Raw genomic sequence first — 26,274 nt, forward strand, 5'->3', positions numbered from 1 at the left:
CACAGTCCTCCTCCTCCTCCTCCTCCTCCCTCTCACTCACCCTGCCTCTTTTTTCTGGAAGAGCAAGGAACCCCACTCAGGACGACGATGCACAAATTCAGGACGTGCTTACGGGATGTGCCCCAAGCGTGCTGGGCTTAGCCACGTGGCTCCTCCCTGACCCCATTGCCCAGGTGTCGGTGCCCTAGCGAGTTAGTGATTAATCTGCTCTACAAGGGCAGCAGGTGGGGGGTGGAATCTGAGGCTCTGGGCACCCCCCAAGAGGTGGGCATTGTGTTTGAGCAGTAAACAACTCTGGGTCACGGACTGCCCTGCGTGGGTGGCAGTAAAAGGTAACCATTGAAGAGCTGCTGCCTGAACCTTTTTGGAAGGGGGTCTTCAGGAGCTGGATGGGAGTTGAAATTGGTAGGAGGGGGAGTCCTTTGCATCCCTCTCCAGTTACTCTTCATAGTGTACTCCAGGGCTATCTAACCTTGGCAACTTTTTAAGACTTGTGGACTTCAACTCCCAGAATGCCCCAGCCATTGATGTTGAGAAATGGGCAATTAGCCCATTTTCAGTAGAAAGTTAACTTGTCAGGGAGAAAGGTCTTTCTCCCTGAAATGTTGATGTGTGTATCGCTTATCTATTTTTTGGGGGGGGGGGGGGGATTGAACTTTTCTCTTAAAATCATTTCTGTGATTTGGATGATAGGTCAGAGGTTACTTGGAAAGGGAAAGCAAGATTTCATGGTGTATCTAGGCATGGTTGACTTGGAAAAAAGAAGTTAACAGTTGATTGTTTATTATCAATAATAATCCAACTATTTGTAAGGTCTCACTAGGGGTTAGGAGTCATTATATCCCCAGGGCAGATTTATAAATGTTTCAGAGGAACATTTTGTTGTTGTTCTTCTAATCATCCCGAAAAGCAAGAGCGAAAGACGCAGAATTGAAACCAAGACACTGCCCTGAGCTGTTTCTAAAGCACGTTATATTAAATCAACTCTTACCCTTTTCCCAACAGAAAGCACATATATTTAAATACAAAGCCATTACAAAATATATATATTTGAATTATATTCCCTGTTCCACTTCAGCCTGTGGCGTAATCGTCTTTGGTGTAACCAAACCCTTTTCTGTACGTGTAACAGTGGAAGTCCTCAGCAAGCTTGATTCTGACCTAAACAGGTTTGAGTATCCCGAGACGAAATTTCAATCACCGACTGTAACATTTTCATTGAGACAGCGAAGTCCTAGGCTGCAGCACAGCCTCTTCCCTCTTCGTTTACGTATGGGCATTCGCCATAACTCCATTCCTGGAGAGAGAAAACATAACTAATAACTGAAACATCCCGAGGGAGGCCCCTCAGTCCGAGAGTGGTGGGGTTTTGCCCTTGGGGAATCCATGCTGACCAATGACCTCCGTGTTAACGTGGACAGGGGCTCACCACTGGTCTTAACCAGTCTGCCCTTGATAGCAGCAAGGCGTGGAGCTGGGTTTTTTGTTTTCCCCTTCTGGCTGTTCCCTGCTCCCTGTTACTTTGGGCACAAGAGTCTGTTGAAGCAGAAGGTATTGTTGACCATGAGGAGATTTGGAAAGTTCATCGAATAAGGGAGACCAGGCCTCGCAGTACGCTCCTTTCCTCTACCCATGTTGTAGCTTGCTGGTGATGGGAGGGAACATCTCGCGGATGGTCTTCCTGGTGATGTTGGCTGAGTTTCTCTGATCCGTCCGGTGTCCTTTCTTTTGATTTGGTGGTAGGGCAGCAGCCTTACGAGGTGTTGAGCAACGAACGGCTGTAGAGGCTCTGGTAGTAGGAACCGGTCTCGCCGAGCGAGGTGGAGTTCTCGTAGGTATGTTTACTTTCCACCGCGTGTGGGGAGTTGTAGCCACTGTACGCCATAGCCTGCTCGTAGGATTTCAGGTCGATCTTGTGGCTTTGCTCGGTGGACATCAAGTTGGTGATGGAAAAAGGATGATTGAAGTTGAATTGAGGGTCCATTTTGAGATCGTTCGGAAGATCCAGGTTGGTAATAGAGTTAGCAAAGTAGTGACTAGTCATCGTTTGGGAGATGGGAGCTGGGGAGGCCTCGGACGCTGGGGAGGAGCCCTGAGCTCCTGAACAATCAAGTTGGACCAAACTTCTTTGCTCCTCAGAACCATGGGAGGTGTCTGAATGGCCAGACTCGGCTCCTTCTGAACCAGGGTTGGGACTCTGGCCTTCCTGAAGACCTTCAGAAACCTTTGAGGCTTGCTCTCGAGCGTGGGAAGCCTTGGAGTTGGTCTTCTTAGCCTTGTCCTCGATTTTGAAGCGCTTCTGGCGTCTCAGGTAGCAGCCATTTTCAAACATGTTGCCCGAATTGGGGTGGAGGGCCCAGTAGGACCCCTTGCCTGGCTTGTCTGGTGAACGGGCCACCTTGACAAAGCAGTCGTTGAAGGACAGCGAATGGCGGATCGAGTTCTGCCAACGTTGCTGGTTCTCACGATAGTAGGGGAAGAGATCCATGATCCACTGGTAGATCTCGTTGAGGGTCAGCATTTTGCTGGGGGCCTGCTGAATGGCCATGGTTATGAGGGAGATATATGAGTAGGGCGGCTTGGCATGGGTCAGCGTGCGCCGGTAGGACTTGTTGATCTCCTTGGGCCTGCTCATGTTTGGGGAGGAGTAACCCAGAGGTGCCATGGGCTGGCCAATGTTTTGGTAGGGTGACAGTGAATTGAGAGTGGGGGGCTGGGCTCCCAGTGGCGTCAACACTGGGCTGACCGGAGATGTCACCGTCGGGAGACCCATGGGGTTGGTGGTGTTGGTCAGTCCCGTGACCGAAGGGCTGCTCAAGCTGCTGTTTGGGTAACTCATATTTATAGAACTGGAAGAACTCAACGGATTGAGGGTCACGTAAGAATTAATGGGGTTCATCGGCCCCAAACTGGACGCCATTGTGCTGACGGAAGGAAACACCTGAGGAAAAGAGAAGAAAGACTTGGTCAGAAGATAATTTCTGTGGGGAGAGAGTCACAAAACAGGCAGAAAATCCATAGGTGAAGCTTTTCCCATTGTGGGGATCAAGCTGAACATTGATTTATGTGGCTGCTTCCGAGATAGTTCTAACCGAAGCAGAGAGTCAGCTGCTGGCGGTACAATTATCTGAGACTTATTGGTCTCAGGAGAGAATAATAGAAAGGGAAGACTCAGCACAGTTTATCTAGGAAACTAGAAGGACAGGGCCCCAATGATTCATAGGGGCTGGCCCAGTGGAGTTTCATGGCATTTTCAGAACTGTTATCTCTCTTTCATTGAATGGATCAGCCCAACATTTTCCTTATGAGGTCTTGCATTACCTACCACTCATTGGAAGGAATTGTTTTCTGCTCCCTTTTCCAACAACACCCCAAAATGCCACCAAACTATAATTTTGAAAGTGACCGAAGGAGAAATGTAGTCAATGCCTACCTGGAATGCAACCACATTGATTGTGTTTTATTTTCGTTAACTGTAAGCAGGATAAAATTTAGAAGGCTAAAACCTTGGTCCCAGTGATCGACCAGGACTGGATGTTGCAGAATGAAATCACATCCGGTTTTGGCCTTCAGCCCTCTGCTCAAAAGCCACGCTCAGCTCTTCGATTGCAGCATTAAAAATGGGGATCTTTTGCCATAAATAGGGGCAGATTGACCGATGCATAAGTTTAGCAATTTCCCTTTTGAGCCTAATCTTGACTATCTAGTATTTGTTGGCTCAGAACCACAGACGAGGGAATTTAGATGCTGATATTTGAAAGAGGGGGAATCCACCATCCACCTGGTGTTGTTTATATAAGATAGGGACTTAATTGACAATCTAATTTGTCTTCCTTAATTAAAGGAGAGCTGCTGCCAAGGGCTGGGTGAAACCTGTTAAGGTAGATTGGTGTCATGCTGGCCCTTGGCTGCGTCTGCAGAACAGCAAGAAGGAAACAATGAATTTGCATAGGGTTTTATGGAAGACAGGAAGTGCACCTGAAGAGGTGAGCGTAGGGTGGGAAAACCCAGGTTCAGATCCCAGAACAGTTAACATATTTCCTAGACCTGAAGCGTGAACACCAAGCAGGGTGGGGAAGATTAGAAAGCAGGGCCAGAGTCTCAAATCAAAGCAGCTTTCTCCAAGCCAAAATCTTCCAGATGATTTGGACTACAGCACCTAGAAGTCACAGCCATTTCTTAGCCCTGGGATTTGCAGTGGCAACATAGCATTCCAACTTTGTTGGAAACTGTATGATGGCACACAGACACATATACACACGCACACCCCAATCTCCTCAAGGAACAGGATTCTCAGACTTCTAGAGAACTTCAATTCCTAAGTTCCCATGAGCCAGCAGAATGTCCCCTCATTCACACAGTGATCCAGGGGTGTCTTGTGTGTGCAAAGTACTTTTGGTCTATTTCAAATCACATTCTGTGCAATGAAAGTATCCCAGAGAGTATGTCTGAAATTAAAAATATTATATATGGCCTACAGAAAATGTTGCGCTCAGTTGTGGTCGTAGCTCAAGGGCTACCTGTATAATTCCCATCGCCACCATTGGCAACACCATGATGACTGTGAAGACTGGATCTTGCGATTCGACAAAAAGAGAATTGCCTGTCTCAAAGTTACCTAAGAAAGGCAATGGACGGAAACGTGAAGAAGAGAACCAACATAGAAATAAGAAGAAATTTCCTGGCAGTGAGAACAGTTAACCAGTGGAACTGCTTGCCTCCAGAAGTTGTGGGAGCTTCATCCCTGGAGGTTTTGAAGAAGAGACTAGAAAGCCGTTTCTCTGAAACGGCCTAGGGTCTCCTGCTTGAGTAGTGGGGTTGGACTAGAAGACCTCCAAGGTCCCGTCCGACTCTGTTGTTCTGTTATTTTGTGCCTTGTGCTTAGGAAAGAAGACTTTGGAGAGCCATTCTCAAATGACGTCTGATCCTCATCACCTCGGAGCAAAAAACGAACTTTCGGTTGACTCTGATTTGGCTGCCTTTGTCTTGGGTGCGTATTGCAGCTTAGTTTGGTGGGCCAAACCTTCTAAATCCTTTTTAGAATAAGGGAAGGAGATTAGTAGTAACCAAGGCCAGGGTCCCATTGTCTCTGAGATCCCAGGTGGCTTTTGAACCTTCTTTCCTTATCTTAGATTAAAAGGAGCTGTTTCAGGGCCACTCTCCAAGACCCTTGTCACATGGCTGGGATTTACTAGCCAGATGTTTCTAAGGTCCAGTAGGAACTTTTCCCCCTAAGATGAAGAGCAACCTTTGGAACAAGCCCTGAGAGGATTCCATGACAAGGACATTCTGAAACCCATGCAAGATTCCTCATCTCTTGCTCCTGGGGTCAAATCTCTAGCAGCAAATACAGCTAGTCCTTGATTTATGACTACTGATGTAGGTTGCTAAGTGAGACATTGGTTAAGTGAATGTTGTCCCATTTTATGACCTTTCTTGCCACCCTCGTTAAGTGCAGTTGTTAAGTGCAACACATGATTGTTAAATGAATCTGGCTTCCCCGTTGCCTTGCCTTGTTAGAAGGTCGCAAAAGGGGATCACGTGACCCGGGGACACTGCAACCGTCATAAATATGAGTCAGTTGCCAAACACCCGAATTTTATTCACGTGACTGCAGAGATGTTGCAACAATTGTAAGTGTGAAAAATCGTCGCAAGTCAATTTTTCAGTGCCATTGAAACTTTGAACGGTCCCTAAATGAACGGTTGTAACTCGAGGACTACCTGCGTATCTTTATAAATGTAGGGTGATGTGTGTTGCTTGTCCCAGATCCCTCATGTATTTACCAATAAATCAGCTGGGCTGCATTCTTAGCAGTTTGATTGTTTCTGACACCAGAAAGGACGCAGCAAACATAACTTGCCACATAAATTAAATATGTGCAGGTGCAGTTGTTATAATTCTTTTTCCTGACACTTATGGGCAGCTAAAAACAATAAGGGTGAATCTTTTCCTGGCTCCGTTGTTTGACTGGAGACTCTTCGTGGAGTCTAAACATTTCTGCATAATTTTGTGAGCTGCGGCCAGCTTTTTCTTCAAAATGAATATTCAGGGCAATATGAAATATTAGCATTATAGATAATCAGTTACACAGCCTAGAGCAGTGTTTTTCAACCTTGGCAACTTGAAGATGTCTGGACTTCAACTCCCAGAATTCCCCAGCCAGCATTCGCTGGCTGGGGAATTCTGGGAGTTGAAGTCCAGACATCTTCAAGTTGCCAAGGTTGAAAAACACTGGCCTAGAGGGTCTCAAGTCTCCCAGTACGTGAGGACTGTTCATAGAGAAAAAGAGGCCAATCGATTCTCCAAAGCAGCTGAGGACAGGACTAGAAGCAACGTGTGGAAACTAATCAAGGAAAGAAGCAAGGAGGAATTTCCTGACAGTGAGTACAACTCATCGTAGAACGGTTTCCCTCCAGAAGTTGTGGGTGTTCTAACACTGGAGGCTTTCAAAAATAGACCTACCACCATTTGAATGGGATGGTATAATAGCTCCTGCTCAAGCTGGGAGTTGGACGAGAAGACCTCTGAGGTCCCTTCCATCTCTCCTTCTATATTCTAGAGTGTATCCAGTCCAATTTAAATCTGGAATCAGGAGCTGTGGGTGGAACTCTCCAGATGTGGCAGAAAGGTGGAAAACCTTGGAAGAATTAATCTTCGTTTTCCGGGAAGGCAAAGCAATTCTGCTCACATAGGGCATGAGTTCCCTCATTTCTCCTTTTCTTTTTCCATTTGCATTTGGTGAATTCCAGCATTTTCCCCTCTAGGTTTTGACAAGTCTCCGGGTGGGAGAATAAAAGAGCTTGAATTGCAGTTTTGGGGAGGGGAGATTTGGTTCCTCCAGGGCTGCTCTCATCTTCCAGATAGGCCCAAATCCTCTCCAAACAGCCCAGCAGACGCAGGGATTGTGCAAGTGAGCCCGGGGCCGTCACCCCTCACCCTTCCCCCTGAGTAGGCAGCCTTGGACGTTAGCATCTGTTGTTTGCCTGGGGTCTGGCAATCAGTGCTGCTGGGCTTGGTTATTTCCCAAAAGGACAGAGGGAACTCATATCCTCCCCCCCCGCCCCACGTGGAGAAGATGACCTTTAGAACATGAGAGCAGCAGGGCTGCGGCCCACCCCTTAGTTGGGAAACCGGAGTTCAACCCCCTGGTGCAATTGAGAGAGAGACAGAGAGAGGGATGCAGAATTTAACAGAATAACCGAGTTGGAAGGGACTTTGGAGGTCTTCTAGTCCAACCCCCTGCTCAAGCAGGAGATCCTATGCCACCCTGGACCAAATGGCAGTCCAATCTCTTCTTTAAAACCTCCAGTGTTGACAATTGACAATGTCGGCATCCTATAAGGAAAACATTTACAAAATGTTTTATAGGTGGTATTTACCCCCTGCGAGATTGGCCAAAATGTTCCCATATAGATCTCCAAACTGTTGGAAATGTAACCACTAACAGGGAACCTTCTATTATATGTGGTGGACGTGTCTGAAAGCTAAAGAATTCTGGATTCAGAATTCAAAAAATTCAAAAATGGTTAGAAGAAACAACAGAACAAAAAATTGACATGAACCCTGAGCTGTTTCTTCTAGGAATTAAAGGATATCCAATATTTAATGCTTCATATAATCACTGCTGCCAGAATTTCATATGCCCAAAGTTGGAAACTAAAAACCATTCCATCAAATGCAGAAATCATTAAAAAAAAAGTGTTAGAATGCTCAGAAATGGACAAACTAACGATGGAACTAAGAGACAGAGAGGAAACAGAGTGCTACAAGATATGGAATAGGTGGTATAACTTGGCTTGAAAAGAGATGTAAAATCAATGCATAAGGAACACATAGCAAACACAATGAAAAGAGATGGCATATATTTAGAAAGCAATAGAGATGGAAATATTGAATATAGATGTATATGTTGTAAAAATGAGAAAGTAAACAAAGAAGAATATGTATAAAATAATAGAATGGAAAATGGAAAGCCCAAAATCAGAAAAAAAGAAATACCAATAACAGAAAGCTGTAAAAGTGTAATTGCAATTTTAATGTTTGGAAAATGTCGAATTTAAAAAATATTTTTAAAAAACCCTCCAGTGTTGGAGCCCCCACAACTTCTGAAGGCAAGCCCTTCCATTGGGGGACTGTTTTGGTCTTTTCAGATCTTCTTCAACCTCGGTGGTTTTATCAATCCAGCCGACCTCTGGCCCAGGTGGGCTTGTCTGCCGTTTCCATCCTGACCCCTTATCCAGTTTTGCAGGTAGAGATTAGGGAAAAGCTCCATTCCATTGGGATGACCGTCGATCAACTGAATTGGGAGAGTCACTTTGATTCCCCAATCAGAGGGCAAGCTTGGAAAACCTTACTCAGAAGCACATCTTGCATGTGATCCCAAAAAGTGAGCCAACCCCCCCCTCACTCCCATCGCAACTTCACCCCTGAGCAGTTGCGACACTGTGCATCCTGGGTCCCCCAGACCACGGTTGTTGTTTTTTTTAAAATGCACATTTTGTCCTTCCTTAAACATCAAGTTGGTGGACGTTTGTACGAGCCCCTTGAGTTGGGGATCAAGCGTTCTTAACTAAAGAACTCTTGATCCTTTAGGGCTAATCTGGGTCCGATGAATGGCTTTTAAAAACTTCCAAGGACTCACGCCATGAGTGGGAGGCATCCCACAGGAAGGGTGACTCTGCTTTCCACTCAGGAGCGGGGGTGAGGGCAATGGATTAAAGTCTCTTCCCCAACCAGGCACTCTGTACTTGCTCTGATAACTGCAGTTCCCAGAATCCAGGGCACCAGATCGGGCTCAGCCAACCTATCCCAACCTCCCCCCAGGACTCCAATTTCCTGGCTTCTGGTCAAAAGCAAAATCAGAGGTCCAAGGAAGAACTACGTGGCAAATGTGGTGTCTGTGCTGTCCCTTAGTGTTTGAGTGGACTGCACGTTCTGTCACTCTTGCTCAAACTTTAACCGGCCAAATCGGACCCCTCCCCCAGGCCACAGGTGCCCCCTCCCCATCCCTTCCAAATCTGGCTGCCAAATTGAAAAGATTGAAATGAAAGCAGGCAAGAACGGTTATGATTCAGGGTGGGCGGAGCACGGGCTATCAAATGACCGTTTAATTAAGGGTAAGAACGAGAAATAAATCAATTTTGCTTCCTTCTGGATCGGCCCCTTTGGGAAGCTGTCCTCTTTCTAGCATCCTATCCAAAAGCTGACCTTGCCTGAAAAAAACCCTGCGGATTCTTTGGTACCTCCTCTGTGGGGTGATTTCCCAAACCCCTAAAGCTGATCTCCCTCTCCCCCCCACTCCAATCTCCAGCCCAGGTATGGTCCCAGCCTTGGGAGCCGTCGAAGGAGATGTTTCAATTGAAGTCAAGGTGGTCCAGTCTAGTGGTTAAGGCACCAGACTAGGAAGTGGGAGACCACGACTTCACTTTCACCGTACTCTGGAAAGCCGGTTGGGTGACTTCTTTTCTTTCTTTCTTTATTTGGGAAATGTCTATGGCTGCCTCTTCACTCCCAGCGACTCTGGGCAGCTTACAGGCAATAAAAACACAACATAAAAAATAAAAGTTTGCACCCATCACCAAGAGACTGTGGGTTTTAGTTCCGCCTTAGCATGAAAGCTATCTGGGTGAATTGGAGCCAGTTGCTTTTTTCTCAGTCCAACCTACCTCATAGGGTTGTTGTGGGGCAAATAGGAGGAGGAAGATGTGTTGGATCTGTTCACCGCCTTGAGTTATTTGTAAAAACAAAGGTGATGGATGGATGGAGAAAGAGAGAGGTGATGATGATGATGATGGAGGATAGATGGATGGATGGGTGGATGGATGAATAGATAGATGAGAGACAGTGGATGGATGGACGGATGGACAGATGGATGGACAGAATGATGGATGGACGATAGGTATATAAGAGATGATAGATGGATTGATGGGTGGGTGGGTGGATGGACGTACGTATAGATGGACAGAATGATGGGTGGATGGGTGGATGTCCAAGCTGCTTGCAAGAGATTTGTTGGTTGGACTACAGTTGTTCCTACTTGCAAAAGACCAACGCAAGATAAGGGCCTGGGCTGTTGTGCGAGGCTTCCTGGGCAAGATCTTCCTTCTCTCCTGGGAAAATCACTCCCTGGGCCAGGAATCGCCCCTAGCTTGCTCCCCCCGCCCCATTTGGAGAACCAGCCCATTTGGGATGAAACTCTTGCAGCTTCTCTCCAAGCTCGGCTCAGAAAAAATGGAGGTAATGAGTTAACCATTGTGGACCCTGAGCTGGTGGGGGAAGACAGAAGCTCCTCAAGGAGCAGGGATTAGGAAGGCTCCACAGCAGAGAGGCCTTTGGGGGGAGTGGAAGTACTGGAATGATTCAACCCAAGGCCACGGATTGTGTTTTCCTGCCCGGGAATCCAGTTTCTGAATGTCAGCCTGCACCTTCAAAACACAGGCACAAACATCATGCAAAACCCTGGTTCCTCTGGCACCTCTTGGTGCAGGATTCGTGGTGATGGGAGTTTCCCTTCCAACTGTCTCCTGATCTTCTCTACCGGCACCTTCCAGGAAGGCTGGCTTGAAGCAAGACACTAAATGAGAAAGGGTGGGCAACTTTAATCCTGAGGGCCCTTGCCTGCCCTAAATTTCCTCCCACTCCAAGGAGTGGGTGTCCCTCAAACCAGGGCTCTCCAACCTTGGCAACATTAAGACTTGTGGACTTCAATTCCCAGAATTCCTCAGCCAGCCTTGCAAGGAACTCTGGGAGTTGAAGTCCACAAGTCTTAATGTTGCCAAGGTTGGAGAGCCCTGCCTTGCATTGTTGGGGGCTGGGAAGCCACGGCTTTCTCTTGCACCCCATGTTGGTTGGTTGGTTTGTAGCCTGCCTTTATTCTTTTTGCAAGTAACTCAAGGAGGTGAACACCTGCCTCCTCCTTTTTCCCCACAACAACAACCCTGTGAGGGGGGGGGGTTGGGCTGAGGGCGGAGGAATTGGCCCAGCCACTTTCATGTGCCAGGCGGCACTAGAACTCACTGTCTCCTGGTGATTGACCAAAGTCACCCAGCTGGCTTTCATGGATAAAATGGGACTAGAACTCACAGCCTCCGGCTTTCTAGTCTGGTGCCTTAACCGCTAGACCAAACTGGCTCCAAAAGGGGCTAAATCAAACTGGTTCCACCACGAGATCATTGGAGCAGGAGAATCAAGCCTAGTTTTACCCACGCACCAGCCTTGACTAAAAGGATTGGGCGATTTGTGTTTCAGCAGATGGTGTCAATCAAGCTTCTGACACTGATCCAGGATATTTATTTGTTTGGGAGAGCCTGTCGTGTAAACATGGCCCTCGGGCTTTGTTAAGGGGGCTTAGCACGCTGTATGAAGCCAGCCAATGTAGTATTGAGGAAAAAAAGTTGTGGTGAGTTGCAATCCCAACACAAAATGTCTCACAGCCCCTCCCCAGATCTTAAGCCAACTCACTCGGTTTTCCCACCGTCCCTTCTAGCTTGCTCACTCGTGATTACACCTTGGCCATTTTACATTTTCTTAGCAGCGCAGAAGGAGGGACTGTTAGTCCACAATGGGAAACCATCAGAAGGCATCCGGTAGCCCCTTTTCCACCTAACCCATTGCATTAAATTGTATTAGTAGGAAAAGGCGCTACCAAATTCTTCCTAATCTTAACACACAAATGGTTCCTTTGAATTTTGCCTTTTCTGTCTGTTGGAAATTGATCCCTATACAAAGAGCCACCCCAGGCAGTGTCAAATATCTTTCTATCTTCCCCAAAGGGCTGAACCCTCAATATGTGTAAAATAATGGCCCCCTCTAATTTCCTGCTGCTTCCACGCCTTGCTGAAAACTTCATCGTAAACCTGAATGATTTTTATTGCTAAAGATCAGTACGTTTTTGCTGCTGTTTTTGCTGACGCCGCAAAGCTTTGTCTGAACTGGCACTCTAGTTTTGTCATCATCACGGCTTTGATTTTCAGAATAAAGCCTCCAGCTAATTTTATCCGAAACCCATCCGAGTCCAAAATCGATCACTGAGATCTGCAGTCCAGATTAGAATGAGTACAGGTAGTCCTCGACCTACAGCCATTCATTTAGTGACCATTTTAAGTTACAGTAGCACTTATAACGGTTTTTACATTTACAACTATTGCGGCACCCCCATGATAATGTGATCAAAATTTGGACACTTGGCAACTGACTCATTCTTACGACGGCTGCAGTGTCCCAGGGTCACGTGATCTCCTTTTGCGACCTTCTGACAAGCAGCATCAACCCGGAAGCCACATTCCCTTAACAACCCTGTTACTAACTTGAAAATTGCAGTGATTCGCTTCACAATTGTGGCAAGAAAGGTCATAAAATGAAACAAAACTCACTTAAAAACTGCCTTGCTTAAGACAATTTGGGGATCAGTTGTGGTGGTAAGACGAGGACTACCTGTGCACTGAGTGCGTGCATTAATCTTGGGCTATCAATACCAGTCACACTTTCTTGACCTGGCAGAGAATCAGAATTTTTAAAAAAGAAAACCCTTTTTATATTAGCAAAAGTAATGATGGGTGTTTCCTCTAGGTGAAAACACAAAGTAAATTCCCGAGAAATATTTGCCTAGTTGCCTTCGAAACGTGGCACAGTTTAAGCTTGCGCCTATCTGCAATCCCACCCTGATTAGACCCAAAGGATTGTGCCAACAGGGGAGGATATTTATTAGATGGATGGGAGGCAGGTAGGCAGGCAGGGTGGCAAAAAACATCCCTCATTTACAGTCCTCTCCACCATCTCTGGCCTCTGGACGGGGTGTCCATCCTGCTCAGCAGGTTTCTGTTTGCTCCATTCCACGAAGACCACAGAAGGTGCTAAAATTAAGTTGATTTTCCTGCCGGGCAATGTTTGGACCAATTTTGAAAGTCTGGGCACTGGGCGTGATGATGGAATGGTCCACGAAGCAGGAGGGGGAGGCACGGAGGGGCAAAAATGGGACGGTTGTCTTCAAAACTTCTCCCGGCGCCAATGCCATCTGAGCTTGCAGTAGGGTCCTCTCTTTTTTTTAAAAAAGAGCTCTCTAGAAAGATATCCACCATAAAGTGGCCAATTTTTTTAACAGGCTCTGCTCCTGTGCCTCTGACCTCTTTCTCCGTTGCATTGCTGAAGAAAAGCTTCTTGTCTTGAAACACTGTCAGGTTGCCACCAAAAGGCAAAACAGCAGATCTAATTTTAAAATTTGGCCAGCCTTTTTTCCCCCCAAGCAGTGGGATTCTGCCAGCCAGCCGGAATTGGTTCGCTAAATCAAAAGTTTCAGGTTAAAACATCCGGAAACAGAATAAGGGGACTTTCTTTAGAGTCAGTGTTTTATCTGTGCCTTTCTCATGGTGCTCAGAATTAATTTTTTTTCTTAGTGTAGCCCAGGGACTAAAATGGTGGAAAGAGAGCTCTGTAGAGAATATCTTTCAAAAGACCAGTAAACAGTGCCAGCGAGTACCATGTCCCATTTTTCAGACTTATGACCGTTGCAGCATCCCTGTGGTCAACCTGATCAGAATTTAGACACTTGCCAGCTGACTCATATTTATGGCGGTTCTAGTGTCCTGGAGTCATTTGATGCCTTTTGGCTTACCTTCTGACAAGCACAGTCAATGGGAGGCCAGATTCACTTAACAATCAGGTTACCAAGGTAAGTTAGTACGGTGATTCACTTAACAGCTGTGGCAAGAAAGGTCATACCATGGGGCAAAACTCACTTAACAACTGTCTTGCTTAGCAAAGGAAATTTTGGGCTCAATTGTGGTTGTAAGTCGAGGATAAAGAATATTTCATTAATAATGTCAACCCTTGGATTCCGACTAAGTCAAGAATGCTTAAACTAGGGCCTTTCCATTTAATCTTTCCCCCTTTTTGTGTCTTTTGGAAATAAATGACACAGCCCTTCAGTAACCCAAACCTGTGAACTGAATATATTGTGTTGGTTTTTTTTTAATGTATTCTGAAAGTTTTTACACGTCAAAATACAGAAAAATTATCAACAAACGAATGAATGAATAATCAGAAATGTCCTGCTTTACACACACACTTCCCAATCAGAAGCTCACTTACTAAGATTCCACTTCTCCTATGATGATATGTGACTTATTTTAAAACAAGTGTTCAGAAAGTTGCAAAATGTTTGTGTGTGTGCGCGCGCACACATATTTTTGCTTGGAAGTGGCGAGCTGCTCCTTAATAGCATGGCATCAGTCCAGATCTGTCACTGCAATGAACAGGACCTGGAGAATTTACTACAGATCTGTCTGGCTCTGGGTCATTTTCTTAACCTCTCTTTTTATTTCCACATTCCTGATCTTCCGGTAAAAATTGCTTTTGTTTTTCCAAAGCCAAAGCAAGCTGGGATTATCACTGCATTTATTATTATTCCCAGTTTTTTATAATGCAGAAATACTGACAGGAGTATCTGTGACAGAGAGAGGAAGAGGCAAAAAAGTCAAGATCTTAGCCACACCTATGAAGCCTCCTGTTTATGTGTGTTGCAAGCACCCATCAATTGAAGCCCACCTCCTGAAATACATCTAATTGCATTCAATAGTGCCTTCATTGTTCTAAGATCCAGATCTTAGGGAACTATTTAAAAATAAGCTCTTCACAAAATCTTGGAACCTTTAATTTGGGTTCCTGAAGTTGGCATCAGAATTCCAGAAATGCATTTAGAAAGTTTTAGGGGTTTGCCCACTAAGTAAAAGTCCCTTTCCTGTTTTCATACTCTTGTCAATGAGCGGATGAGTCATCCTGCCCAGATCTTTAGAGGTAAGTTTTAAATAAGGAGAATAACAGAGTTGGAAGGGACTTTGGAGGTCTTCTGCTCCAACCTCCTGCTCAAGTAGGAGACCCTATACCAGTTGTCTAATCTCTTCATGAAAACCCCCAGTGACGGAGAACTTCTGGAGGGAAACTGTTCCACTGATTAATTGTTCTAACTATAAGGAAGTTTCTTCTTAATTCTAGGCTGCTTCTCTCCTTGATTAGTTTCCATCCAGTATGGACACAAGATGACCACTGGCTGGTCTTCCACCACTTTTAGATGGATCTAAAATAATCTTCCAGGCTCAGAACAAACCGGAGACCAATTTATCTTCCTTTCCTGAGTTCTTGCCAAATCAGATTTTTTTTTTTTTTTTGACTATGCCAATCCTAACCTGGCAGGCAAATTTTTTTCCTGCTATGAGTTACATCAGGAAGTAAAAGCCCCAAAATGGCAAGAGTAAAAGTTGTGGTGATAACATCAAAAAAGACGGACAGGAAACAGCCTGCCTTCCGTCTGGGGCGGCAGCAGCAGCAACAGTGGGCAGAACTTTTACAGATGGGGCCTGCCCCAATAGCCACACCCATCCCTGATCGCTGCACATACAGGTAAGGAATTAATTCAACAAACAGATGTTGGAAAGAAGGGACTGAGTGTTGTGCTCTGACACCCAGATCCAGCCAACTGTAAAAGTCACTTCCAAACCCTGCTTGGTTTCACCTCCCCAACCCGCAATTTTTAGAAGCTGCGTTCTATGCCAGTGCTCACCTTCCAAGTAGACTTAAATCTCCTTTAAGGGTCCGTCACAGGTAGTCCTCGACTTACGACCAGTTGTTAGATGAGTTTTGCCCCTTTTTATGACTTTTCTTGCCGTGGTGGTGAAGGGAATCCTTGCAATTGTTAACTAAGCTTCCCCATTGACTTTGCTCGTCAGAAGGTCGCCAAAGGGGATGACGAGAGCTTGAGACACAGCAATGCTCATAAATATGAACCCGTCGCCAATCCTCTGAATTTTGATCAAGGGACCACGGGGATGCTGCATCGGTCGTAAGTGCGGAAAAAAAACACTCCTGTCACTTTTTTTTTCCTTTGAACCTGTCACTGAATGAACTGTTGTAAATCGAGGACCACCTGTAATCCGTTTTGAAGGGGCCTCTTTTGGGTCTCTTTCTGAAATAACCTTTGTTAAGACTCCGGGCATTTTCCTGGCCCGGCCCTTCGCCTCCTATCTAAGGCTGTGTGCAGTTCACGTCCGTAAGGCTTCGTCACCTTGGGTGTGGGCCACACACGCTCTTTTTATTGTGCAGGTGTGTTTGCACGTAAGCTCAGCCGGGCTCTGCCTTCGGGGGGGGGGGCACTCTTAGCCTGGAATCATGATGTATACATATAATGAGCAATTTCTCTCTTGAGCGAATAATAGTTGCCCATCCTGAAGTTTTGGGCCAAAATAATCTGTATTAGTGGAATATATTCGTTAATAGAATATTCTGCTCTGTCGAAGTTCCTCAAGTTACGATTCCTTGGTTTGGAGCAGAATCTTTGCATCTCTAAAAAATTAAAACCCTCAACCACAGTTTGTTTAGTGACTGTTTGGAGTTACAACAGCACCGGAAAAAATTACTTATGACCGTTTTTCACCCTTACGACTGTTGCAGCAGGCCCCTGGTCATGTGATCAAAATGCAGGTGATTGGCAGTTGACTCAAATTTATGCCAATTGCAGCAGATTCAATGGGGAAGCCAGATTCACTTAACAACCGTGTTCCAAAACAACTGCAGTGATTCACCTAACAACTGTGGTAAGGCAGGTCGTAAAATGAGGCACTCTTCTAATCCAACCCCCTGCTCAAGCAGGAGATCCGATACTGTTTCAGACAAATGGCTCTCCGGTCTCTTCTGAACAGCCTCCAGTGTTGAAGCACCCGTAATTTCCAAGGCTCTCTGGAACATTTTATTTATCTTCTTGTTTATTGGATTTATAACCTTCCATCCCAAAAAATTTTTTATAACTGAAACAGGAACCTCATATGATAGTTTGAACTGAGAGAGAACAACTGGCCCAGGATTTTAGGGGAGAGGGCATCAATCTGATTCTCCCCAATGCCAGTCCAGCACTTCACTACCAATGGGACGGAAAGGGGAAGTAATTAGACCCATCATAGGAGCATAATAGGAATGGTGCTTAATTTTGATGAAAAGTCAGTGAAATGGAAAGCCAAGTAATGTGTGCCTTTGTGCTATTTATTCCCAGCTCTTGGCTCCGTTGGAGGCTCTGCAAAAATTTTCCCAGTCATTTCCCCAGGTCTGTGAATTTCATGGCTGCAAACGTTAAATGTTGTACAGAGGAGCCTCAACAACTAAAACGAAGCTGTTGTGAATTCAGAGTTACACCAAAGCGCCAAAGTTACTGATTAATCCGAATCTTTCCAGCGGTTTATAGAAAAAGCCCCAGTTGTAAAATCTTCCGCAAGATTATAAACATATATTAATCTGCAAGGCAGATGATATGAACCACAGCAGCCTCGTTTTCCCACCACGTAAAACCAGTACCTTTAGCCCAAGCTCAGTTTTAAACTGATTTTTGTGGGGCTGCAAGTTTTAATTGGTTTCTCCAATAAATGAAGCGTTTCTCATGTGACCATTGCAGCATTCCCTGTAGTCATGTGATCAAAATTCAGATGCTTGCCAACTGATTCATATTTATGACAGTCACAGTGTCCCAGGATCACGTAATCCATTTTTTGCGACCTTCTGACAAGCAAAGTCAATAGAGAAGCCAGATTCACTTAACAACCGTGTTACTCGCTTAAAAACAGCAGTGATTCACTTAATAACTGTGGTGAGAAAAGTCGGAAAATAGGGACAAAGCTCATTTAGCAACCGTCATGCTCTGCAACGAAAATTTTGGGCTCTACTGTGGCCACAGGTCGAGGGGTTACCTCTATTAAGTCTGTTTCCTTTTTTACATCATCTTCTTTCGTGTGCATCTGCTTAAATCTGATTTATTCGTTTCATTTCATTTTATTTATTAAATTTGTTTATATCCCATCTTACCACGAGGAGACTCTGGGCGGCTAAATCGAATCAATAAAGCCATAAAGAAGATATATTTACATTAAATAAAAATATGGGTTGTGATGAAAAGCTGGGGGGGAAGGAGGGCCCAGAACGGGATCTTTGCCGAGAACTCTAAATAGTTTGCTAAAAGAGAAGCCAGCGGAATCCTCCTGGGTCAGCCTACGGTCTGATTTTCCCCCTCCTGTTTATTTATATCAAAGCGGGCAGCTTTGGCACGGAGGAACCTTTTCCAGTTCGGCCAACCTGAATTAGATTACCCAGATCACGGGGGACTCTCATTGAGCAACAGCACCGTGGCCTGAAATGTCGCAACCCGGGTTATTTTATCTCAACGGCCGAATTAAAAGAAATCGGATGAAGCAATTGAGCCCATGCCGTTTCTCTCCCTCCTTCGGCCCCAGTTCCTCTTCCGGCTACACGGGGGTCCCTTCTTGGCATGGACTCCTGGACAAAGGGATATTCACAAGAGGGCGGCAGCTTCCTGGCCGGCCCTGCCTGCAGAGGGTTGGGGTGGGGCTGGAGTTCGCTTGGTGCCCGTGTTTTACTTGGGGGAAATCTGAAAACGCCACCTTCCCCAAACCAGCGACCTGAAGGAGGAAATGAGTCTAAAAAGGCTTTAGCATCCTCCAACAAGGCGGACATTGTAGGGCGGCCAGTAAAATATGGCCATTCTTTATGGAGAGGCTGCTGGGAAGCAGGACAGAAGCAGCCAATCTTTTAGGCGGAATCTCTTTTCTTCCTCCTCCTCCTCCTCCTCCTCCTCTTTGGGGGCTTTCATCTTAATACATGGGGTGGTTTTTATCCTTGCATTTAGTTTTCCTGCTTTGCTTGTTGGAAGAAGAAATGAAAGAAGAAAAGGAATGATACCTAAGTGGGTATGTGTGTGTCTGTATATATATATTTGTGCGTTTATGTGTGTGTATGTATATGTATTAAATAACACACACACACACACACACATATAGGTTATATAGTTATATATGCTATAGGTGTATGTATATATATATGTGTGTGTATATGTGTGTGTATATATATATATATATATATATATATATATATATATATATATATATATATATATATATATATATATATATATATATATATATATATATATATATATATATATATATATATATATATCTATTAGATTTTTACAACCCCTGGTAAGCCCCAATTATGGGAGGAAGCTAACTGCTTCCATCAGGCCTAATGGCTAAGATCTCTGCCTAGTGTGCCTAGTATGCCATTAGCCCAGGTTCAAATCCCAGTAAGGGTATGGCTAGCTGATGAGAGCTAAATAGCTTGAAATAGATCTATACTAGTCTCCCTTTATTTATTTATCAGCACAAATAAAAAAACACTATATATATATATACACACACACACACACACACACAGTGGGATGGGTGTTTTGTCAACAAATATAATCAATTCACGTAATATCACTTTTTATTATGATTATTATGTTTCATCGTACAGTAAGCCAGATGTTCGAACTGCAGTTGGCCTTTTTGTCCACCCATTGAGTTATTATTGCGATTATCATCAACTATATTGCTAGAATATCCCAAAATAAAAGAATATTAGTATAACAACAAGAGAACTCAAGACGGTTGCAGCAAGGATTCCTGCCGTTTGGAACAGCCACCGAGACTCTTTTCCAGGTTCTTCCCTTCTTGACCGTTTTCTCCTCCCCACAGTAGAATGGATGGGTTGCTTTCCCTTGGGGGCTCCCTATCTTCTACAGTCTTCATAATGTCCTGGTTTCCTTCCTGCTCCTGGGCCCCTTCCTCACGGTGGTCCACTTGGAGAACCAAATTTGTTATGAATAAACAAGGACGGAGTGAAAAAGAACGGCAGGGGTGGACCTGCTGAAGTTTCCAGATGCCTTATGGGCTTTGTGGTCTCTTCTACATTTCTTGGAGGGGGAAAAGAGGGAAATAAATACTCTCTGGGGTTAAAGGCTCCCCAGCTTGGATGGCCCTGGAGGGCTACAGAGATACCTGCAGTGGCAGTGATCTTCTCCTTGGTTTAGTGTGCCTCCAGAAGCCAACTAGCGACACAACCTCTGAATGCAGAGTGGGCAATCCCTTCCCTTCTAAGCAAGGCCATCCAAGATCTCCCTTCCAACAGGCAAAAGAAAGAAAACGAAGGATGAGAACAGAAAGAAATACAGGGATGATGCTTGATGCTAAGCCTGCAGCCTGCCAGGTGGTTAAAAAAAAAGAGAAAGAAAACAAAAGATGGTTCAGCAGGGGGGTGTCCAGACTTGGTCACTTTGAGATTTGTGGACTTCAACTCCCAGAATTCCTCAGCCAGCCATCGAGTTGAAGTTCACAAGTCTTAAAGAGGCCAACTTTGGAGACATCTGGCTTAGCAAGAAAGAATGGGAAGATTGATGATTTTGGACCTCTTGACAAGCAGCCTTTGAGTCCCACAAGTGGTTGAGGTATCTTTCCGAACCTGGAGCCCCCCCAAGACACTAAAATGGCTTGCCTCCACTCTTGTGGCCACTCCATCCCTGGAGGTTTTTAAGAAGAGCTTGGACAACCACTTGTCTGAAATGATATAGGGTCTTCTACTTGAGCAGAGAGTTGGACTAGAAGACCTCCAAGGTCCTTTCCAACTCTGTTATTCTGTAACTCTGTCATTTTGATAAGTGATGATTAGGAAAGCAATCAGATTGTCAGGATTAACATCCTGTTTGGCCTGCAAAATCCAAGGCCAGCAATGTCTCCATGGGCCCATTTCTTGGTCTTTGGGGAACAAGAACCCACTGATAGGAAGTTCCTTTTCTCTCAAGCCTCCCACTGGTGTTTTCTTCCCAAGACCAAGAAACAAGCCTGCAGTTCACAATACCCATTAAACAATTTATTGACTCAAGACAACTGATACGGCAGCCCGCCTTATATGCCAAAACTCTGAGCAGTGCACAGCAGCAGCATTAAAAACATGTTTAAAAAAGTATATGTCATTACGTGCTTTGACTGTTTTGGGCAAAGGGCGGTGACCTTTGCAACAAACATGGTTGAGGGAGAGAGAGACACCATGCAACTCAGTGGCTGGACCTGCGTATAATCAAGTCCCCTATAATTTGTTGGTTTGACCTTTAATCTGCAGAGAATCCTCCCTTTGAGTCCAAAATTTCTATTGCTAAATGAGACCGTTGTTAAGAGAATTTCGCTCCATTTTACGATCTCTGTTGCCTCAGTCGTTAAGGGAATCGCTGCATTTCTGAAGTTAGTAACACAGTTATTAAGGGCATCTGGCTTCCCCATTGACTTTGCTTGCCAGAAGGTTGCAAAAGGAGAACACATGACCCCAAGTTTCTGTAGCCGTCATAAATACGAGACAGTTACCAAGCATCTGAATTTTGATTGTGTGACCATGGGGATGCTGCAACAGTCAGAAGTGTGAAAAATGCTTATGTCGTTTTTTTCCATGCTGTTGTGACTTTGAACAGTCACTAAACAAATTGTTGTAAGTCAAGGACTACCCGTACTCACTCATCCAACCTTCTTTACAATTATTTTCAAGTATGGTTTGTTCAGCAAATCATAGGAAATAAACCATGGTTTGATCCCACTGGTAGGGAATGTTTTGAGGGCTGTTCTCGGTTTGGGTGATTCCTGCTTCCATTGGCCGAAAATAGTGGTACCGTTTTCTAGAGGCTGAAGTCCCAGGTGGTTCAGTGGGCTACATGTTTAGGGGCTGAATGACCTCCTAAATCTCATAAATCAGTCAAGGAATCCAGATCTCCTGCCCAGCACCGCCAATGAGGCCAAGATCTGTCTTCCTGCATAACTGGTGGCTTCTGCGGATTCACATGGACCCATCCCTTTGCAGTACGCACTGAACGCCGAACAATAATCTGCAGATGTGGGCAAGGCAGTTGATGTGACCTCTCTCAAGCCAATCTTTTGAGGTTTGAGAACTTGTCAGCTCAAACAAGGCACATTCACACATTCAAGCTGTGTGATGAGGACCCGGATTGTTGTTGGGGGCAATATGCTGACTCTGTAAACCGCTTAGAGAGGGCTGAAAGTCCTATGAAGCGGTATATGTCTAACTGCTATTGCTATTGCTATTGCTAAGCTGAGTGGAGGGTTTGGCAAGGTTTTACCCATGTTTCTTTAGCACTGCTGGGTCTCCTTCTTCCCAGCCTAATAATCAGGCTGGGTTTAGTGTGCAGATCAATGAGCAGGCTTTCGTTTGTGAGGTTTGTTCCTTTCCTTTTAGAAAAGTGTCCTAGTTTAATATTAAATATAGACTACGGCATGATAATACTATTATGAAGCGTCCTTGGTGCTCTGTGGTTTTCTTGCAAACGTTTCATGACCCAAACTAGCCACCATCATCAGTGCTAGGTTAACTCCTCTCTCTCCCTTCTAGCACTGATGATGTTACCTAGTTGGGTCATGAAATGTCTGCAAGAAAACAAGCAAGCTCGGAGAGCACCAAGGACCCCTCATTTCAACCCTGAGCTACAAATATTCTCCTTTATTGGTACTTACTATTATTATTGTCGCCTCCATTATGTTTGGGCTAACTATATTGAGGATACAGAATTGAAACATTTTTTAAAAGATTTTTTTCCATTAATTAAGAAAGGGATCAAGTGCTATTTATCCACGGTGTGCTACCTCTGACTTTTCCGGTGTTGTTAAATGATCCCTTATTTGCAGAGATTGGTTAAAAATACCAGGTGCTGTCTAAAAAGTGTGTTCTCCCACCATTTCTGACCCTCAAATCATTTCTGCCGCCAGAAAGTGATTTCCTAGTTAAAATAAATTTGGCCGGGTTGCTTAGAGTTCCATGCCTGCAAAGGAAATTTAAGAATCTCTTTACAACCGAGCGATCCTACAGTGAAGATCGGCTGAAATTCAGTGTTGGAAAGTTCCTTGACTTAATTTTGCAACACAGGGAAGATTTCCTTTTGCCACCCTGGAATTTCTTGCTCATCCATGAGTTATTGAGTAGCAGAGAAAGACTGAGCTTTCATCTGCATTTACTTCCACTGTGAGGGTGCTACCCACAGGTAAATGCGTGTAGATTTTAACTGCTGCCTTAATCTTTTCAGAAGCTTCTGTTGACTTACTCAGTTGCAGAAGAGATTAAGACCAGAATGGATGAATTTGGAGAGAATTTGTGGCCGAGAACTGCAAGGAGCAGAATTAGAAATTGCTGGCGAGGTGGGCATACAAAAGCACATTCTTCAGGGGGCAAACGTTTGAAGATGGTAGTTGGACTGGCAGCTGAACACGGGCAACATGGAAACGTCATAGAAACAGCCAAAGACGGTTTCCTGAAAGGGTATGTATGAAATCAACCCAGATCAAGAGCAGACAGAGTGATAATCAATCCACCATCAACCCCCTTGCCAGAAAATTCCCTTCCCTCCAGAGTTTGTGGAGCTGTTTGGGAAATTGGCAAACTCTCATAATTAGGTAGATATAAACTGAACCCTTCAAAATTGGTGCATTGTGAAGCGGATTACATTTGCTTAGTTAATAAAAATAATTAAAATAAGGGCAAGAAAGAGGACAGGAAGGGTGTCTCTTTTCTTATAACTTTTTATAAGTGCAGCTTTCATTTTATTAAAAAATCAGCTTGGCTTATTAAGAAGTTCTCATTTATTGTAACAAAAATGGCCACTATGGAAAAGTAATTGGGTTTTATTCCTTTAGATGAATATGATGGAGTTGATGAGGATTCAAAATAAAGCAGTACTGTTACCAATCGGTCGCCAAGTTGGTTTGAAGCGCAACTCTTTTATGCTAGGCGTTGGGCTGGGACTGGGAGTGATGGGAACTGTAATCCAACAATTCTGTCAGGGATTTGGGGAAATCTGGAAGCCATTTGGCAAGAGACCCAATTGAGAAAATTCATTAGAATGCAATTTATCAAGGTGACCTGAGTTCTTCGTTATTTACAAAGTTACTGGTTTATTTTAAGAATGTTTATTGGCTAAAATGCTGAAGAAATAAGTTTTTTTTTAAAGGTTATTAGATAAATTATAAGTGACTTCTTTCGTTTCTGGGAGCTGAGTAGAGTTTCCAGATCTGGGCAGTTTATAAATAATGAAAAATGATTTGATTCTGAATTTTCTACAGATACCTAATTTGTCACTTTTGGAACAAGGATTTAAGATTAATGGATCTTAGCTGGAGTTGGGAGTCCATTCCTCTCTTGTTAAATGTCATTGAACTCTGCTCTAAGTGGTAACTCTTTTTCCTTTTCATTAGCAAAAATTATGTTACGCCATACGAAATAATAATAATCAAAATGCAAAACTCAACCAGCTTATATGATCAGTCTATTTTAGTTTAATGTGTACCTTAATTTAAAGTGGTTTAGTTTAGTTTTGGTTTAGTTCCGTTTTCTCCCCTGGGCAAAAGGGACCATCTTGCTATTTGTAATATTTTGTATATTTTCCTACTTTTTCTGTGAAATTCCATCTCAGGACCCGTCATTATTTTCTACACATGCATTGCACCATGAAGGAAGTATAGAACTCTTCATTCCCCGAAACCACCCAGATTCCTTCAAAACGCCTTCTTGTTTAAAAAAAAAAAAACCCGCCTTCCGCTCCACGTACCTCTGTGGGTTCGTTGTAGTACGAGGTCCACTCGGAGATGTCGTGCGATTCCATTTTGACCGAGCCCAGCATTCCAAAATCCCGGAGAGGAAAAATAATGGCTTGTCCGTGCTTAAAATTTCAAGCAGAGTGGGAAACCCTCCAGTTGGTTTCTCGGAGAAGTTTTAACACTTTAATTTAAGGCTCCTCTTCTCCTTCTTCTTCTTCCCCCAAAGGTGTTCGTTTTGAAACTCAACCTAAACCCTCCGACCGAAAGAAAGAAATTGTCTGCCTTTCCTTTCTTCCAAAGTGTGCAGTGGCACTTTGGGAGCCAAAGACTCAAGATGCCCAGAAGTCAGAAGAGTCAACAGGTTTCCATGATTATAGGGCAATCCATCCAGTTTTGGGACCCAAGGTCCAGGTGGGCTTGCAGGGGGCAGCCTTTGGGATGTACAAGCTGTTTGCGTCGACGGTCGAAACCTGGACTGCTAGTTGTCCCGAGGTCGTCTCCCGGTGTCTGAAGGACTGTCACCTGGACAGGTCTGAGGCTTTATAAAGCTACCTCTTTATCCCCACACTCCTCCTGCTGGTTGACAGTTAAAAAGTTACCGCGCTCTCTAGCTATCTGGCGCTGGCAAGCGAAGGAAACCAGGTCCCTCTGCCACCTGGTGGAAGGGATACCGTTGCAAGAAAGTGGTTGGCTAAATGACATCACAACCAAGGCTTGGTTGAACTTGATGGAAGTGGCAACCTCTATTAAGGGGAACACCATCAGTGGTGAAATTCGTATTTATTTACTACCGGTTCTGGGGGCGTGGCTTGGTGGGCCTGGCAGGGGAAGGATACTGCAAATCGCCATTCCCTCCCCACTCCTGGGACCAGCCAGAGGTGGCATTTGCCAGTTCTCCGAACTACTCAAAATTTCCGCTACAGGTTCTCCAGAACCTGTCAGAACTTGCTGCATTTCATCCTGATCTGGCTACTGTTTTGTATCCGGCCACTTGGTAAGGACAAAAATATTGCAGTCTACAGATATATTCAATTTATTTCACATTGTACTTACTGTGATTCCTACTTTACCAAGCAGAGATATATTGGCTCTAAGGAAGAGGAGGATTCGTGGTGATCTGATAGCAGACTTCCAATATTTGAGGGGCTGCCCCAAAGAAGGGGGGGTGTCCACCGATTCTCCAAAGCAGGAGAAGCAGCAACGGATGGAAACTAATCAAGGAGGGATCCAACCTAGATCTAAGGAGAAGTTTCCTGACAGGGAGAACAATTAACCAGTGGAACACCTTGCATCCAGAAGTTGTGAATTCTCGAACCCTGGAAGTTTTTAAGAAGAGATTGGACTTACTACCATTCCTTTTGTGTCTGTTCGAAGTTACAATGGCACTGAAAAAATGATTTATGATCATTTTTCACACTTACGACCGTTGCAGCATCTCCAGGATTTCTTAATTAAAATGGGGGACACTTGGCAACTGGTTCCTATTTGTGACAATTGCAGTGACCTGGGGACGTGTGATCTTGTTTTGCCACCTTCTGACAAGTCAACGGGGCAGCCAGATTCACTTAACAACCATGTTCCTAATTTCTGCAGTGACCCACTTAATAACTGTGGCAAGAAAGGTCAGAAAATGGAGCAAACCTCACTTAACGACTGTCTTGCTTAGCAAAGGAAATTTGGAGCTCAATTGTGGTGGTTGAGGACTTCCTCTACTGTAAATGGCTCAATATAGAGGCATCCCCAGGAAGGGGTCAAAAAGGGAAGAGGTCGGCTATCGCCATGGATCAAACCCCTGGCCCTGACCAATGGGTGTTGTGAC

The 26,274-nt window shown here is 44.6% G+C and overlaps 1 protein-coding gene across 1 annotated transcript; it reads right to left on the minus strand.

Annotated features, from left to right (window-relative positions):
- Positions 1-955: 955 nt before the first annotated feature.
- FOXA3 (forkhead box A3) lies at positions 956-24,971 on the minus strand. Its single transcript, XM_014052664.2, has 2 exons — positions 24,467-24,971; positions 956-2,941 (listed from the first exon to the last, which is right to left on the minus strand). The coding sequence occupies exons 1-2, from the start codon at positions 24,536-24,538 to the stop codon at positions 1,754-1,756; spliced, it is 1,260 nt and encodes a 419-aa protein (XP_013908139.2). The 5' UTR covers positions 24,539-24,971; the 3' UTR covers positions 956-1,753.
- Positions 24,972-26,274: the final 1,303 nt, after the last annotated feature.

Source organism: Thamnophis sirtalis, unplaced genomic scaffold (genome assembly GCF_051295495.1).
Source record: "Thamnophis sirtalis isolate CommonGarterSnake01/CBP01778 unplaced genomic scaffold, rThaSir2_p1.2 scaffold_13, whole genome shotgun sequence".
In the NCBI taxonomy this organism is placed as follows: domain Eukaryota; kingdom Metazoa; phylum Chordata; class Lepidosauria; order Squamata; family Natricidae; genus Thamnophis; species Thamnophis sirtalis.

What these genes read in the sequence shown, in the direction of transcription:
- FOXA3 (XM_014052664.2), bottom strand. Translation starts at nt 24,538, where the DNA reads ATGCTGGGCTCGGTCAAAATGGAATCGCACGACATCTCCGAGTGGACC. An exon ending in ACTACAACGAACCCACAGAG is followed by an intron (nt 2,942 to 24,466) that starts GTACGTGGAGCG and finishes TCTTTTCCTCAG; the next exon opens with GTGTTTCCTTCCGTCAGCAC.